The sequence below is a fragment of the Alligator mississippiensis genome, chromosome 9 (assembly GCF_030867095.1).
Source record: "Alligator mississippiensis isolate rAllMis1 chromosome 9, rAllMis1, whole genome shotgun sequence".
NCBI classification, from domain to species: domain Eukaryota; kingdom Metazoa; phylum Chordata; order Crocodylia; family Alligatoridae; genus Alligator; species Alligator mississippiensis.
In genome coordinates this window covers 68,249,775-68,267,193 of record NC_081832.1, presented here as the reverse complement: position 1 = coordinate 68,267,193, position 17,419 = coordinate 68,249,775, and the positions used below count along the sequence as shown (strand labels likewise).

Sequence of the window (17,419 nt, the reverse complement as noted above, 5' to 3'; positions counted from 1 at the left end):
AAAAAAGGTGTTTGGAAATGCAACAAGGGGGCTGTAGTTGCCCTTGCACCCTCCCCCCGACACCTAAAGACAAGAAAAAACAGTGGAAAAGGTGGATTTCATTTTTCTCCCACTTTCCTGCTCTTGTGGTAAAGGGAAAATACAGGTAAAATGTTCATCCTGTATTATTTCTCAAAAAGGGTAGCAACTACTAAGTAGATACTTGGTTAGGATCTTGCATGTTTCCACTGTGGATTTATCATAGAGAAAAAGCCTGTACAACACTTTTTAGAAGATGCTTCTCACCCCTCTGGAGGGGGGCCTAGAGCAATGTTTCTTAATTGCTGGGTTGTGACTCCTAAGGGTCATGAAGGGCAGCCTGGAGGCAAGGCAATAACTTTTTCAATCCTTCACAAACTGAAGCAAAGAAAAGCTTGTTTCCTCCAAGCTTAGGTGCCTCTGCTCACATATGCATGCCTAGTACAAAGGCTGGTACTTGCTATCATTGATATGTTTATTACTTTTACTTTCACAGTAAAGGTAAAGTGACTGCATATATTTAACTTCAAATAAGAGACAGTCAACTTGAAAATGCTGAAAAAACCTTGCACTAACTGAAAGAGCTTGTCAAGAAAGAGGGAAGGACTGAAGTGGAAGTAAAAGAACAGCAGCACAAGATTTGAAACTATATGCTCACCTGAACTCATTTAGGGCATCTACAATCCTGTTATAGGCCAAACTCCGTTGACTGGCATCAGCTGATCTCCGACTCATTTTCATAGCCTTGAAAACAATCATTAAACAGATAACTAACACTAGACATGGCAACGAATGGAAAACAGTCATGTGTTTGCCCTTATCTTTCATGCAGCAAGTCATGCAAATAATGTTTCTTCTTTCTTTTTTTTTTAAATGATAAATAATGGTACAATGCCAGCTTTTATATCAAGAGAGAGATATGAGAGACACGTGTATCTGCAGCCTCCTCCTCTTCCACACCTTTTTCATTCAGGCCAGAAAAGGTTTTAAAGTTTTCATACTCTGAATCTTTTTCTGTGGTTGAACACTCAGTGTGAAGCATTTTCTAGAAGAGGGCCGAGGGGCAAATCCATCTGTACTTTATATCCAAACTGCTCATTCATTCTTTGAAAATCTGCCATGTTTAGAAATCAGCAAAAGGAAAATAAAGAATTACTGGCAACCCTCTAACCTATAAAAACCTATAATCTTGCAATGTAATCCACTGGTGTGGGCGCTTATGTAGCTTGCACAGGGAGACAACACCAAGTCACCTTTCCATCTTGGCCAATACAGGGGCTGGCTCCAATTCAAGACAGAACAGTCTAATGACTGCTCTACTTTCCAGTGATTCTTTCAATGCAATGCAGCATGCTTTGCCCCCCGCCCAGTCCCCTCTCTATGCTAGCCATAGGAAGCAGAGATCTAGCTCAGTGAGCATAACTCCTTTCAAGGGGAACTCCATCAGCAGAGAGGAAGTCAGATCGTTGTATTACACACATATAGCTAAACTTAAGGAAAGGGAATGTGAAAGGGGAAAAAAGTAAACAAAAAATAAAAGCAAAGTACAAGAATGCAAAGGGATGGTGCTTACCTGTTCTATTGCACTCTTCAGTCTGTTCATGTGACTCTCAAAGAGAGGGAAGTGTGAGAAAAAGAATTCATGAAATTTGCTATTTTCATCTTCATCCTTTGAGAGTGTAAATATCACCCCAATGGCGATCTTCTTCTTCCTAACAATCCCTGGGTTGGGACCAGAGCTGTCATCTGACAAATTAAAGCTTTCTTCTACAGACCTTGAAGGGGCAAAGAAAGCAGAAGCTAGCACACTTGATTGCTTTCAAATGAAGTTTGATTTCTTGTGTAATTAAATAATCAGAACATTTAACTTAAGTGATCTCCTTTTGTCTGTTTACCGTCAAAACATTATTTGATAACAACAAGTTTGTAACTATACAAGCACAACAAATTATTGAGCCTTAAATCTCCAAGTCTAGAATCAGATTGATAATTTGCAACTGGTTATATTCCAGCTCACTCCTCTCTGTGCCATTGGTTTGCTATTTGTTAGGATCTCTGGGACTGCTTTCCATATTGACCTGTATTTTGTTGGAAGCATTTCATTATGCTCATAGTGGTAAACACTATGATGAAACATTAAAAAGAAACAGGAGTCCAATGCTAATTTGAGTTTTACTGGCATAAGTGCTCCATACAAAACAACAGCATTACATTGGTGTTTGGTAGCAAAATCAGGTAGTAAGATGCTGTTGCATGGGAGAAAACAGACAGGTTTATAATTTCCAGCTCACCATCTAGGGAAGACCCCATTCTCCAAGCTTGTCGTCTGACTGCGACGCCAACGTCTTTGGTAACTGCTGGCACAGCTTCTGGTAAGCGAGGAACCCGGAGATGGAAATGGAGTGATGAGTAGGCTGCTAAGAGATGCTGTAACAATAAGAGGAACAAATATAAGTCTATATATAATTGAGGCACACTGAAGAACATGGCATTTGAGAAACAACATTGCCAACTCAAGGTGCTTCACTAAAGTTCAGCTGTGCCACATACCATTTGGTTTCTCTCATTTCCTATTTTCAAAATATCCAGGACTGATGGGCTGGAACAGTCCTGAAACTCCAGTTTTAGATGATCAGCAGCATAGGTATCACATACCAAGTACATCTCACTGCCCCACCAAGCTCCAAGGGCAAGGCTGGAAATTCTTTTTTCAAGTAGTAAGATGTTCTCTCTTCCAAAAGCATAATTGCCAACAGCCAGGAAGGATGGTGCACTAGACAAGTCCCCAGTCCCAGCAGACAGCATCCTGAGCCGACTGGGGGTGGGGTGGAGAAAAATCGCATTCTAATAGCTGAGGTTAATATGGCCCCACACTGGCAAGCTGATGGGACACGGCATTGCTTGGACAAGAGCTTTTCATATGCGTGCTTAAGCTGCCCTGGTTGATGAGTTGTATTACATTGTACTGCTGTGTTTGGGACCCGAAACTGTTTTTCAGACACCAGAAAGTACTGTAGGATGCATGGATAGATGCTCTTTCAAGAATTTGCACAAATATAAATAAAAATGTGCATTTCAAATCAGATGAGTATTTAAGTGGAATTTTGGGATTTCTTGGGAAGGTCATTGAGTGAAACGAAGACTACTTAATTAACAGAATGAATGAACATCTGGTCTCAGAGTGATGATTAGTACATGAGACTACCTTACCAGATCTGGCTATACCGCTGTCTCTGTCCTCACTCTGTTCTCTCCCTGGCATGTCCATAGGGTTGCTGTGAACTGTGAAACAAAGCACATCAATTAAGCAACTGAATATACGTGTCTTTCCTGGCTTGTAGAGCTCCATTTAATTAATTAACACAACTAAAACATGCTCATTAACTCCGATCTCTTTTTCAACAGCATTGCACAAGGCCATCACCAAAAGATGCTGCTAAGCTGAACAAGCCAAAACACTATAGTGAAAAGCTTAGACATTTTTCTAAAGTCCACGCCTCCTTATTTGAATAGAAAAACAACCAGACTTGTATTCACTTTTCTGGAGATAAAAAATGTTTTACAGTAAAATTCTAATGCATCAGCAGGGTGCTAGCCATGCAGCTATAGCCCAAAGCAAAAGATAAAAAGAGTAACTTAGATAATAGATGTGTAAAAGCTAATATCACTACAGAGATAGCTTTGTATACAAGGCTTGACCATGTCTGAAGGAATTTTTCTAAAAAGACTTTAAGACGGCAACCAGGAAGGAAAACGATTCCTGTTAAAAGGTTGTATAGTGTATTGCTTGTTCAGCTAAGCCTTAAGCTACTTAAATTCACAGCCACTCTGTGTATACACAAGATCAAGTGTCTCAAAATCGCAATAATCTTTAAATGTGATACATTTTACAAATCTGTGAAACAAAAAGCTACTTAGCCATGGAAATAAGACCCCTCTCCTGAAACCAGGAATTGTTTGTTTCCTAGCAACCCCAACAGACTACCTTTTAATTGTAATTTAGTTGAAGCAAGGCCAGTTAAAAAAAAAAAAAAGTTACAAATATTGCCTCCAAAAATATGCATGCACCACACAAATGTGTAGGTTTCTATAAAACTAAAGCTCATGAAGAGAACAGAAATTTTAAAGCATCTACTGTTTTCTTGGAATTTTAAACATGCATCTTCTACACGAGAAGGGTACAAAACAGGCTCCTCTGCCCACCTTATAATTTCTCCATCTCCTCCAATTGCATTACCATATATGTTTTTAAATAGATCTTATTTCCAGGGCTAAACTACAAGCTCACCCGGTTGTGCGACACTAAGCAGACTATCCACACAGCACAATGCAAACCTGCAAAGAAAGAGGCGCTCCGGATCAGGCGGAGCGGACCTTGTTCAGAGAATGCCCGCCTGGGGCTGCAAAGCTGTGAAAGACCTACATGGCAAAACGTAAAATACATATGAAAGAATGAGGTTAGTAAAGCGGAACAGAGTCTGTGGGGATGGGGTGAGGGAGGGGAAGGGGGAGGAGGAAGAGGTCCAGGGGACTGTGTAGGGAGAAGATATAAGCCAACACAAATGCAGAACAACAGATACAGGGAAACGTAGCTCTTACACTCAACAGGAATATCAATTCAAGCTGTATTACTCATGGTTACAACAGTATTTCCATGATTTTTTAAAAACAGGATCCACCTTTGCAGTTTTACCCATATCAAAAGTTTGCTCAAAATCATTAAATTTGAGAGAGGCAAGGATTTCTTAGGCTGATCTTTTATTGGACCAACTATGTAGTTGGGAACAAACTTCCAAACACAAAACGTTCTTTGTCAGGTCAGGTCCTCATAATTTATGAGGAAATTATGAAACCCTAGGGAGGTCAAAACTTAGTTTGAATCACATATGTTAGATTTAGCCTGCTTTACCATGATCATTTTAACAGCTCAATTTGAGAGATAGCTGGGGTACTCCACCTTTGAAGAAGATGGAAAGGAGAAAAAAAAAGAGACAGCAGGCGTAAATTAAACTTTACAGACCTAACAAGAAAGGTCAAAATAGTTACCCAAAAAAAGAGAGGACATATATAATATTAGTCAAATGATGAACAGAAAATATGTATTTGCAGTCTTGTAACTCTGTATTAACATTTATTATCTACAGGTAAATAGGGAAATAGAGTATGCTTGTTCTCTGTATGCAAACAAAACAACAAAGCCCACACAGTTATTTTTCATTAGGTAATTATTAGCTCTACCCAAAAGCTAGATTTGGGATGTTATTACCTACTCTGTGTAAAATGATTTAAAAGCCCAGAAGGCTGCACTTTAACAAAAGCTTTTTACATTCTCTTTTAGCTACTTAGTTCTTTACTGTGGAAGAACATGGGGACTAGCTTACAGACAGGCGTGTCTGAAAAAAAGATTGTAAACAGTCCCCTCCCAAAACACACAGGAACTTTTTAATATCACAAGTTGGCAAGAGCCAGTAGGTCAGAAGTATTCTGACAACTAACATATAAAGAAATGTTCCAGTTACAGATTAACTTCTTGGCCTTAACTTACCCATCATTCATTGTGTCTTGAAACGGGGACTATAAACAAACAGTTCTGAATGGACTGAAAGTTTGTGCAGTTTCACTGCAGTCTCAAGTGTTTAAGTCTCCTCTTTGGAACCATTACCTTATCATGTATTGGGTGCATACCTCAGTAACTCCAAATGGAAACAGTTATGTCCCAACATATACAAACAATGTCCACATACTAGTGCCCTGAAATAAAGCACTAAGAGTGTTGTCGTCATCTTACTGTTATGGAAGGCCATCACCATTATAATGCTAAGATCAAGGAGGATAGTTGGCTTTGATGTACTGAAATCAATGCCGATGCATCAACTCATGCCGATGCTGAACAGTGACAATGCTCCAAGTTTAACTTCCACTGTGGAATTTTTTAGTTCCACACTAACAGTTTTGCCAATAGAAGTTGCTTTCCTACAGATGCAAAATGAGATTTTCAAAAGCACCAAAGTAAGAAAGGCACCTTTCTTCTCACTGCCTCTGGCATCGAATTGGCACTGCTGAAATCCTCACCCAAACCCTACGGCAACACTGAGTAAAAGGTCAGAGACATTTAACAGACAAGCGGTCTCAAGCTCCTTTACCTACCTTGCCTTGTAAAAGAACCGTCAATAAGAAAAAGTAGCAGAAAGCTATTATTATTACTATTATTAAGCTAGCGTGATGATAATGATGATGACAACGATGATAGAGTTTTACATGTACCGGTGGGGAAAAAACAAAACAAAACAAAAACAAAAAACACTCATCTTGTGTTTCTAAGCCTGTCTTTCAATGCTGTTCATTTCTACAACTTCAATAATAAAACCTGATTTAAAAAAAAATACAGAGTTTTGGATTCATTTTTGCATAGCTAAACTTTCACTCAAAACTCTGGGAAGAAGTCTATTTGCATACAGTGATATTCTTGAAAAGTTTTAAAATGCTTTTTATCCACATTTATCTTAGCTACAATAAAAACAAACAGTGACATGCTAGCTTGAAAATTAAGCGATCGAAAAAAAGAGAAAGGGGGCTGCTTTGAGGAGATCATTAGACTGCTACAGAGGTTTTTGGTTTGGGGTGTTTTTGTTTTGAGAGTCTTGCCTGGCAGTACAGTAGCAATAACACAAGGCTAACAAAGTCTTTCTATGGCTTAATATCTGTCAAATGTTCAGCCAAACTCCTTAGCTTTTGTCTACAGCACCAAAGACACCAAACTGGTTTTCCACCCAGTCTACCCAATCTTTGGTTTGGGGTGTTTTTGTTCTCAGAGTATACCTATTCGCAGCACTGTACAAAGACAACAGTGAACATACTTAAGAGGGATAGAACTTTCCCTTTCCTTTTTTAAAAATAAAAATATTAAATAATTGACAGAACTGGAGGGCAGGTCTTGACAATCTCAGAGACCCCTTAGCAGATTCCTGAACTTGTTTGGTTTATTCTTTCAAAGTCAGGCCAAGATTTCTTTCCATAAAGTCCCTTGGGCCATGATTGTTTCTATTAAGTTACAATACATGTCAATTTTTGGTAACCAAATACATTCCAAAATCTAGTGATAACTCAATTAACAAAGATACCAAGACATAAAATAAACACTGAATTACCTATGTTTCCAAGGAGTCCATTCATAATTGTGCTGTGGTCTGGCTTTAATGTATTACTGTCCTGATTAATGAACTCAAGACTATCCTGAAGCCTGAAAAGAAACACAAAACAAAACCAGTAATTCACATTTTTATACAGGACAATATCATTTAATCTATTGTGCAAATGGAACATACAAGCAAATAATGCAGTTTTTCACTGGGAAAAGCCTAGGATTTAGTATATACAAAGAGAGCCCAACTGTGTAGTTAACATATGGAAACTAAAATGCAGGTGGCTTAGAGATGGACCTCTTTTGTCACATCTCTTGTTTTTCATGAACTGAGACCCCCATGAGTTTCCCTTTGGGAGTATAAGTGCTCCACACCGTGCAGGGTCCCGCTGCTTAAATGCAAATATCTGCTCTATAGGACAACTGTCCATCCCTTTGTTTCAAGCAAATTGGTATGAAGATGACCTCAAGTAAAGGGTCGAGAGAACAAGTAACTGGGAACATACAGGAAACAATAAAAAGTTCCTCGTTATCTGAAAAAGAACCTTGACACTCCTGCCTGAATTCTCTCCCAAGTAGCATATACGGATCACATGCCATTTGTCATGTACTCACGTGTTTAGACTTCCATAGATGCTACTTCCAGTTCGGGCTGTAAAAACTTTACTAAGCATGAGCTGAGGAGGGGACCTAGGAGACAAGAGAGAGAGAGTCAGTACAGAAATATCATCTCTGGACTTCCTTTTTTTCTCCCTTATCTGTCCAGAATTTACAGGCTTTAATGTATAACATGTATAGCACTGTGCATCTCAGACACCAGCTGGGTAATTATCATTACCTGAATCTAGACGCTGCCTCTGCTTTTTGTTGAGGGCATTCATTTGAATAGCTTCTTTCCCAATATGGAACCCTTTAACCCCAACGCTGAATCTTGCTAGCAGAACTTCAGTAAAAACAAATACCACCGCCACAAAGAATCTCACCTGATCTGGTGAATTTTCAATGTGGAGCCCTTATAACTCATGGCCACAGAACCAAACATCATCTCTCCAAGCATATTGGCATCAGAGGAGCACCGAGAACCCTATAAAACAACCAATCAATTATGTACCATGATGCACTTAAGCATTTTAATAACATACTTCAAGACAACATGGAAATAAGTCAAAATATTTCTCATTAAAAATGCTTCTCTCTTTTGGACACAAAGTGTATTTGCAACAGAGCAATGTGTCAACCACTTGGAAGTACAGAGTGGTTGGCACATTGTTCTATTGTGAGAAGTGAGCTTACAGTTTGTTTGTGGACTGAGCTAAGCATCATAATAATTCATGAAGTAAATAGCTCAGTCTAAAAGAAAGACACCACTAGCAGTTGTCATTCATACTGAAAGATATGGCAACCCCAGACAGAAAACAAATAGGATAGAATCATTTTCTCACGTTCCAAAACGCCAATAGATTGCTACAGCACAAAAGCGCAGCCAGTTAAAAAAAATCCAAAAGTAATGTATTCCTAATAATGTAGAGCTTGGACAGGCTCCTATACAGTCTTTTCAAGGAACAGCTCTCTTACTTACAGCAATAGGCAACTACAAAGCAAAAGGGAAGGCATAAGTCCCAAAAAGACCACAGAGAACTGCACACACCACCACTTCTAGAGTTAACCAAAGGATGCTGAAAGGGATGTGCAACTGTGCTCAGAAATAAAGCAGATTAGTCTGATTTGCTGGTATTTGTGGGGCTCTGTGATTTGTTGTTCAGCATCAGTTGCTCTCCATTTGAAGTGATCTCATTCATTTTTCTCTTTAAAAACATTCAGCCATTTCTTCAAGACATTGCAGCCATCCCACGTGACTTAAGTGACCAGTTGTACACCATGAACCACTAACGCTAAATTGATGAAAACAAAAAACAGCAAACAAATTGCTGCAAGTTCTCTGCAAATATGAACAAGGCATTCACTTTTAAGCCTGTTCTTGTCTTAGAGCCATCCCACCTACCATCTCTGAAAAGTTATCAGACGTTCAACCCTCCACCTCTGCTCTCACTGTGTTGTTAGTTGTTACTGCCTCTCAGTTTAATTTTCCTCAAGCACTTGGGCACTCTTCTAGCCTTTATGCATTGAGAAGAGCTTCTAGCAAAAGCCAAGGAGACACTACAATATGCTCATTTAAAGCTCCCTTTCAAGTTCTCTGTGCAGTTCCACTTACAAAACACTTGACAATGCCTACACAGCCAGCATGCAGCATCTGCTCCTTGTTACACTGACCTAGCAGTCTCGTTACCTTGTGGTTTCATCTTGTAATGAGACAGCAGGTTCTCTCTTCCTGTTACATGCATGTACTCAATCTGGCACACACAGGTTTTGGTCTCTAATGGAGCATCCTTGGTTTTATCACAATACAAACAAAACTGTAATAACAGCATCCTACTTTGCAGCAAAGCCCCAATCATGATCTCTTATCCATCCTAATGTCTATTATTGTCATTAATAAAAATAGCCATCATGATTATGACTTATGAATGATTATGCAAATTTGAGCCAGTTGCTGAAGGATCCTCAAAACTGAAAAATAGGGCTGAGCTGGAAACAAAGAATTTGACTAGTTCTAATTCATGGCATGCCATCTGCTTTTAATATTTATTTGGCAACTTCTATATTAAAAATACCAGAGCTTAGACTTTCACACACATTTAACACCTGGTTAAGGAAGATTTAAATTACTTGGCACCAGCTAAATATGTACTTCTAAAAGAATAACATATACATTCATAATTAAGCAGCTAGCATTGGCATTCACTACCGCTAAATGACGGGCGTTCTTAGCCCACAGAGCATCAGTCTGGGTTGAGCCTGGCTCAAGTGCAAGGAAAGATTTAAGAGGAGGTTGTACAATGTCTTTCTTCATTCACATAAGTATTATTTTTCAAAATTTTTATTTTTAGTACATGCAGTTTAACACTGACAAATATCAATAGTTAGCTCATATCAGACAAACCTAAATATAGGAATGACCTGCTCTACTCATATTGTATGGGGAAAAAAAAAATCTTAAAACTCCTAATTATAGAATAAAAATGAAGGAAAAAAAAAAAAAGGGAGTTTCACAGAGTATCCTAATAGCAAGGCAGTTTATGGGTGCTTCTTGGAAAATATACAGGAAAAGCTTTTAAAAAAAAATCCGCATATGAAGGCAACAGGTAAAACAGTTGTAGATAGGTACATGGACAAACGCACGCACATTTTCTAAGGGAATTAATGATAGCAAGAGATGTTAATTTTGACTTTCCGAACAATCCAAGACACGGCTCCAAGACAAACAGAATTCATTTGATTGCTTCGTTAGGACCTGATCCATTGCAGGTAATGGGAGCCTTTGTACTGACTTCAGGAGTCTTTGGAGAAAGCCCATAACTTAAATGCAAAGTTTAGAAATTTAATGATAATTGATAACTTCCCTTCTTATAGGACACAGCAAAAGAATGTTTAGAAGTTGAATGTGGATTGTTTTTAAGCAGTATAGAAAAAGCTTTAAATGGAGACAGCTAGGCTGTTAAATGGAAATCAAAACAACTTGAGCATAAAATGTCTGTCCATTTTTGGTATCTGCTGTAGTTAGAAGTAATGCCTTAGGCTCCAATCCCAAAAAGGCTTAGGCACATAATAAACATTATTCTCGTGAGTAGTTCCTAGTCACATTAGTAAAATGCTCAACTGTTTACAAGTTTGGGGCCTAAATCTTTATTTAGGTATCTAAAGACCTGGCTTCATTTTAAGAGGTACTGACCATTCAGAATTCCTCTTGACATCAATAGAAAATACAGATGCTCAACATTTCTGAAAATCATTTAGTGATATTATGAGCTCATATTTAAGTTGCGATATTTAAATGTTGGGTTAAGAACCCACTTCTTCATATATGTCATGGTGACTGGGAGGGAAGGGCTGATGGCATTTCTGAAGCATCATGAAAAGGGTGCTGCTATTAGGATATAAAAAGCATGCAACATTTTTAATTAAGTGGGAATGTTTAAAAGGGCAATTAATTTTTTTTCTAAAATTAAAATATATTTGTAAAGATTCTGAAGTGAGAAGCAGAAAAGATTTTTTTTAAACCAACTAATTGTGAGCATCTGGAAAATAACAATTCATTGTAATTTTCTAGATTTTTTTTTTAAACTTGGGCCCAAGACTTGATACAAGTGACTTATTTCCATCTGTATGCATGGACAGACTTCTTGGTTGGCTCAATGGAGAAAAAAAAACTTTACTGAAATCAATGGGACAAACTTAAAAATTAAGCTTGTGCTTAAGTGCTTTCTTGAATAGAGAATCTATAACCTAATCTTTGCTTTTGCCTAATCAGAAGACAGATAGCAAGGATGACAGGCTTTATGAACACAGTGGCGATCTTCAACACGGATCTCAGATTTGAGCCAGTTTGGACCAGACTCTCTTGACAAAACTGGAATCATGACCGCCTGTCTGCAGTATGCTGCATTTAATCTCACTTTTGTCTATTGTTGTTTTTATGATTGGCCACCGTTGAATGCCTGATGCCACAACTAAGCATGCATTTCCCTTACTTGATTGGTAACCATTTGCTGTAAGTGAAACTGATTAAACGCAAAAGGGGAATGTCATTATGCAACATCATACGCTAGATAAAAGTATTGCATACAGCAAGCAAAATCCGCAGCCTAAAATTTAAAAGTTAACTGAGGCTAATCAACTGGCGATAACTTCTCAGCTGATAGAAATCAACATTGCTCCTTCCTCTCTCCATGTGCTGTCCTTCCAATCACACTCATGAGTGATCAGGGTCACCCTTTTTTTTTTTTTTGCTACAAATGTTCTTTTCTGGAGTAACTTCCTCTTGCCAACTTTTCTAAGTTCCCAGAAGCTTAGCACTACCCGGACTTTTCAGACCAGACCCCAACTAAATTAAACACCATACTGACTCATTAGCCATGTCCCCATGAGCAGGGGCATCCAGTTGCTGCGGTGGGGGGGGGGGAAGCAGTGGGACAAAATCATGCCGCTGCTTTTTGCCCCAGCACACACCCCTGCTAGTGGGGTTAGTGCAGGGGGAAAAAAAAGTCCAGGTGGGGTAGGGGAGGCTGGGGCCAGCACTTGGGGACCTGGGGGCCTCCTGGGGCTCCAGCAGCAGCAATCCAGGTGTTCAGAGCTTGGTTGGCAGCCGGAGCATGAGTCTCTGGCAAGCCAGGCTCCAGTTTTGAGCGACGTACACCACCACTAGTACACTGCCCCACTTTTTCCTAGTGCAGGTTTAACCCACCATGCGGCAAATGAGCAGCACAGTGAATGCCTGCATGTGTGGCACGTGTGGTTTGCAGCACTGCAGATGAGTCCACAGTGACACAAATTTCAAGTGCACGCTCATCTGAACATGTCCATGGAGTTCAGATACTTCACAATTAAGACACTTTGTAACCAGACGTACATGACAACATACCAGTTGTACTCAACCTTTCCAGTGCAGGTACCTGCTCCAGGACCACAGACCTAATTCTGTAGTTCTTTAAAAAAATCTGGCAAGGGGGGGGACCAACGGCAGCCAGCATTAACTGCTGCAAGACCACCAGAGCCACAACTATTAACACTGCAACCACTACCCTGCTGCCAAATTCCAAGACTTGTGGACAGCCCCACAGGCCAGATGACTCAGCTCTGTGGCCAGAGCTTGCCTGCACACCATATTTTGAGTGCTCTCAGAGAGTGGAGCAAAAGAACTTGGGTCAAACCTTTCCAAATGTGGGTACCTTGAGCTTGGAAACTGCTCAGTCTTTCAGTTCCTGCTGAAATCAATGCTGGGTTGAAATCACTGTACAACCCTTAGGGAAAACCTGGAACGGTTGTTTGGATGCCTAAATTTAGATTTACGCAACAGTTGCATTTGAGTAAAATCTAAATTATGTGCCCAGTGTCAAAAAGCAAGTCAATGGCAGAATCAGGAACACAGTCCATGTCCCAGGAAAAAATGACTGGTAAAAATGTGGCTATTGAATCCTTCTATTTACTGTACTCAACAATATATAAGCAAGAAAATGCTATGAGAACTAAAAGGCAACTCATTTGCGTCACTTAACTTCTTCACTTACTGCCTTGAAAGCTGTTTACTGGACTTGAATACCAAGGCAAAAGTATTTTAACAGGCGTATAACTAACCTCTGGAACCCACTACTACCCAGGAACCCAAAAAAAGAGTGAATAAGAATAGCAACTACAGTTATAAAAATGAGGATATAATTACAACAGCTACTAGCTGTTGTGTGTCAGGGCAAAAATCTGATATCACTAAGTGGGTCATGGAGAAATTCCCATCCTCATCTCCTGTGGTATCATGTTGTCTACTTGGCAATTAGATTTTAAACAATAAATATCAGAGGGTTCAAAACTGTGTGAATGTATGGATATTAAAAGCTCTAGCAAGGAATATATTTACAAGCAACATGAATGAAAATCTGGTTTCAAATACAAATCATACAGATTTTTTCTCATCTCTGAAAGAAATGGGGCAGGCAAAGACAACAAAGACATACCCCATCAGCCTGTTGAGTTTAGCATTTCATATGCACCTAAGGATGACAACTTCAGCATGCATTGCAGATGCCTACATGTTGCATGAAAACCTTACTACAGGTCAGCTGCCTCCAAACTCTAGAAAATAAAGGTCACCAAAGACCAACTTAAGTGCAATCAGCCGAGAAAAGGGGTTAAAAATTAAAAATTCAAATGAGTAATAACTGAAGTGCATATGGCGAAAGGGCACAACTCAAGGCAATGCCATCTTGGAAACAAACCAATTCCCTGGGTCATATTTATAAGCTCATATAAAAACACAGCATAAAAAATGCAAGCATTTGTTATTGCACATTAGCATATTAGAGTCAGTAAAATTACATAATTTAGAAATCATATTTATGAACCATAGATTTAGCACATTTTAAAATTTCAACTTACTGTACATACTGTCCTTCTATTCAACAATGTAACCTTCTGCACACATAAATAAAATTTCAATGCAGTACTTACAAATTCAGGACTCATAATCAAACAAACCTTCAGCCTGAATGGGAACAATACAAGGGCACAATCTTGACAAGGCTTACTGTCAGGCATAACAGTAGCAGCAGCAATATATTATCCAAGTAACCACTGCAAAGATTAGAATTTTTTTGCTGTATCAATGTGTTCTTAAATCACATTCATAACTGCTTTAGATGGGATGCAATTAAGAATACCACATACCAAGTTGGGGCAAAAATGTCGTATTTCATCCTCCACAGAACAACTTAAAGCACTCATGCCCTGGTCACATATAGTTAAACAAACAAAACAGAAGCACATCATATGTTCTATTAATTTTACAGCAAGGGACAGAAATTGCGCACACACTGGTATAAGCGATTGGAAACTGGTTCAAATCTGTCACACAACAGAAGCTCAGTACACATAAACCACTTACAAAATGGTGAAAACTGGCTTAAGATAAACCTGGACGGATGCAGTATCAGACTTCATTCATTTATGTTAAAATGGTTTATTGAACTTCTGTCCCAGATCCCCTCCAGATTCAAGTTAACCCACAGTCCCACAACATCCCAGGATGCTTTGCACCTCCCCTGCAAACCCCCCCGCCCAACAGGGTGGGTAGGCTAGCCTTGGCCCAAGCTGCCTGCTCCAGCAGAGTAAAGAGGTGTGCTCTAGCACCCCCCCCCCCACCCACTGGGGGCCTGAGCCATTGCAGGCATGTGGCTGCACTTGCAGAATCTAAAGTGTATGTCTGTTCATTTGCTTAGTAGTTCAATCTGCACAGCTTAGGCTAACTGGCAAAGACTGAATTGATTCAGCCTTGGGCTTTTTAACTGTCTCTACTTAGCCCAGCGTTTACCAAATGGTGTGCTGTCGGCCACGTCCAGCACACTGCTGCAGCACACTGGTATGCTGTCGGCCATATCCAGGTATGCCACAGAATCTTGGGGGGGTGTGGCCCCGGCCAGCCCCACGCCAATACTCTCCCCCTCCTCTCTGTCTGCATTTGAATGCTCAGCACCCCCCTACCCCTGCCCCGCATCCAGCCAGTGTGCGGTGCGATGGAAAAGGTTGGGAAACTCCAACTTACCCTGTGATTAGAGTTCCATTTTGCAACTACAAAATCTGCATGTTGTGTGTGCATTCAACACAGAAAGCTACCTTACATAACAACTTTGTTACAGTTGCAAGATCAAGCAGTCAACATTCAGAACATGCAAGCATGCCAGTTGCCTGAGCAACTTTATCTAGGCTCCCATGTGCATATGTAGCCTTTAACTGTGTACTAACGATGGTTGTTGTTACAAAACCCCAGACTTCTGCTGCAGAAGTTGGAAGGTGTGTAACTATGTGGTTGGAGTCCTGCAGACAACTGGCTTCTTTACTACATGCTTAAGTACTGCACCATAATGCATGCCTAGAAGGGGATCAAGTTAGTTACACAAAAAGCTCTTTCTTTTAAAAAAATTCTAAGCAAATAAATATTCCATCATGTGTCATCACACTGACACATGTGGTTCATCAGCAGGAAATGGAGTAGCTGAGAGCAACAGTGGGTTGCTATTCTTTCTTTCTGTGGGGGATGGGACACACTTTGCCTCAGGGTTTCACACACACTTGCTGACAGCAGAAGAATAAGACTCAGGAATCCTGGGTCGTATTGCAGGCTCTGGAGAGGAATGTGCTCTAGTGGACACAGATCTTCCTCCTAGTCTAGCTCCATCTCCTCTTTTCTACCCTATTCCTGTTCTTGCCCAGTGACTTCCCTTTCCCCCAGGCTCATTATTCCAGTCCCATTCTCACACTTCAGCCTTTCTGCCCCACTCCCACCTTCCTTCCCTAGCTAGTCCTTATCTTACTATCCAAGTCTGATTTTCCCTCCAACATTCCCAATCTCCTCTGCTCCCAATACTTGGTCCCAGAATCTTTGCCCAGCCAGTCCCAATTTCCTACCTCCTGCCCCAACTCCTTACTTCCATTTTCCTTATGCCTTCTGGTCCAAGTTTCCCTCTCCCAGATCCTTGGCCAATTTCTCTCTTCCATTCAACCCTTCCTCAATGGACTCCCAGTCTTTGCCTTGGTTCCCAAGATCCTTATCCAATTTTAGTCCCCCTCCAGATTACACCTCTCATCAGCTCAGTGCCCCGCTTCTTTGCACAAAGCTAGTTCTCTTTCCCCACCCCAACTCCCCTGTTCTTCCCAACACACTGATGCCTAGCCCCAGTCTCTTGGTGCAACCAGATCCAAGCTATCCTCCCCATTGGGCTCCCTGCCTCAAAAGTCTTCCCTGCTCCCTCACAAATCCAACTCCCAGTCTCCATACCCAGCTAGTCCCTATCAAACTTCCCTCCCTAGACTCCACTCCTATTATTTGCCTCATTGTCTCTTCTGATCTACTCATGTTGTTTCCTTCTGGTCTAGCAGACTCCTTCTCCACTTTGCCTTGCAGCTAGTGGGATAGGATGCGAGGGAGGGCAGTTAGAAAGCATGGAAAAGCTCCCTGTGCTCACTTCTGATGCTTGGTCTCACCCTGGCTTGGAGCACCAAGAGGAGATGTTACAGGTGAAGTCCTTCTAAAAGCCACTTTCCCCAGGATGGAGTGTACTGTCACCCTATGGGAATGGCATGTTTACAGTCTGGTGAGCAGTAGGGGCTGTGAAGGGACAGATCATATTTACTTTAAGAAAGCTACAGAGAAACGTATGATGTGCAAGAGAAAACAAGGAAAACATGCAACAGGTCAAAAATAGCAACAGTTAATGTGATTGTATTTGAAGTTGGCGCTGAAGTTTTGGTCATTTTCATCAATAGTGGACTGACATCAGTAATACTGTATCTCTGAAGTTGTGCAAGAGGCAGCTTCCCTCAAATATACAGTTACTTCATTACAAAAAGTAAAAAGACTCGGTTCGATTTTAAAACAGCTTAATATAAAACACTTGTGATCCATGCAAGCAGAGATTACAGAAATGTATCCATGTCTGATGACACTGGCCACTCTTGCAGCCAAAAATCTCTACTCTTTTGTCAAAACATAACTCAAGTTTGCCTAAATCCTTATGTTAGAACACTGTTCAATAGCACATGTGTATAGGTTTAGTCCCATATTTCCAGATTACTTCTGTGGCATCTTTTTTAAAAGTTCCCCTAACCTATAATACTTTAAAGACATTTGTTAACTTCGAACAGTTAAGAACTCCT

At 40.2% G+C, this 17,419-nt stretch overlaps 1 protein-coding gene across 3 annotated transcripts in view; it reads right to left on the bottom strand.

Moving 5' to 3' along the window:
• FNIP1 (folliculin interacting protein 1) overlaps nt 1-17,419 on the bottom strand; it is a 91,727-nt gene that overhangs the window by 25,610 nt on the left and 48,698 nt on the right. For 2 of the 3 annotated variants that reach the window (XM_014597600.3, XM_019478370.2), the window contains exons 4-11: nt 8,143-8,243; nt 7,775-7,849; nt 7,167-7,258; nt 4,354-4,437; nt 3,229-3,300; nt 2,310-2,445; nt 1,592-1,793; nt 677-762 (exon numbers count right to left, since the gene is read on the bottom strand). In XM_014597600.3, the coding sequence (XP_014453086.2) occupies nt 677-762; nt 1,592-1,793; nt 2,310-2,445; nt 3,229-3,300; nt 4,354-4,437; nt 7,167-7,258; nt 7,775-7,849; nt 8,143-8,243 (848 nt within the window). The remainder of the gene's footprint in view (nt 1-676; nt 763-1,591; nt 1,794-2,309; nt 2,446-3,228; nt 3,301-4,353; nt 4,438-7,166; nt 7,259-7,774; nt 7,850-8,142; nt 8,244-17,419) is intronic. The other variant, XM_014597601.3, reaches the window with a different exon arrangement.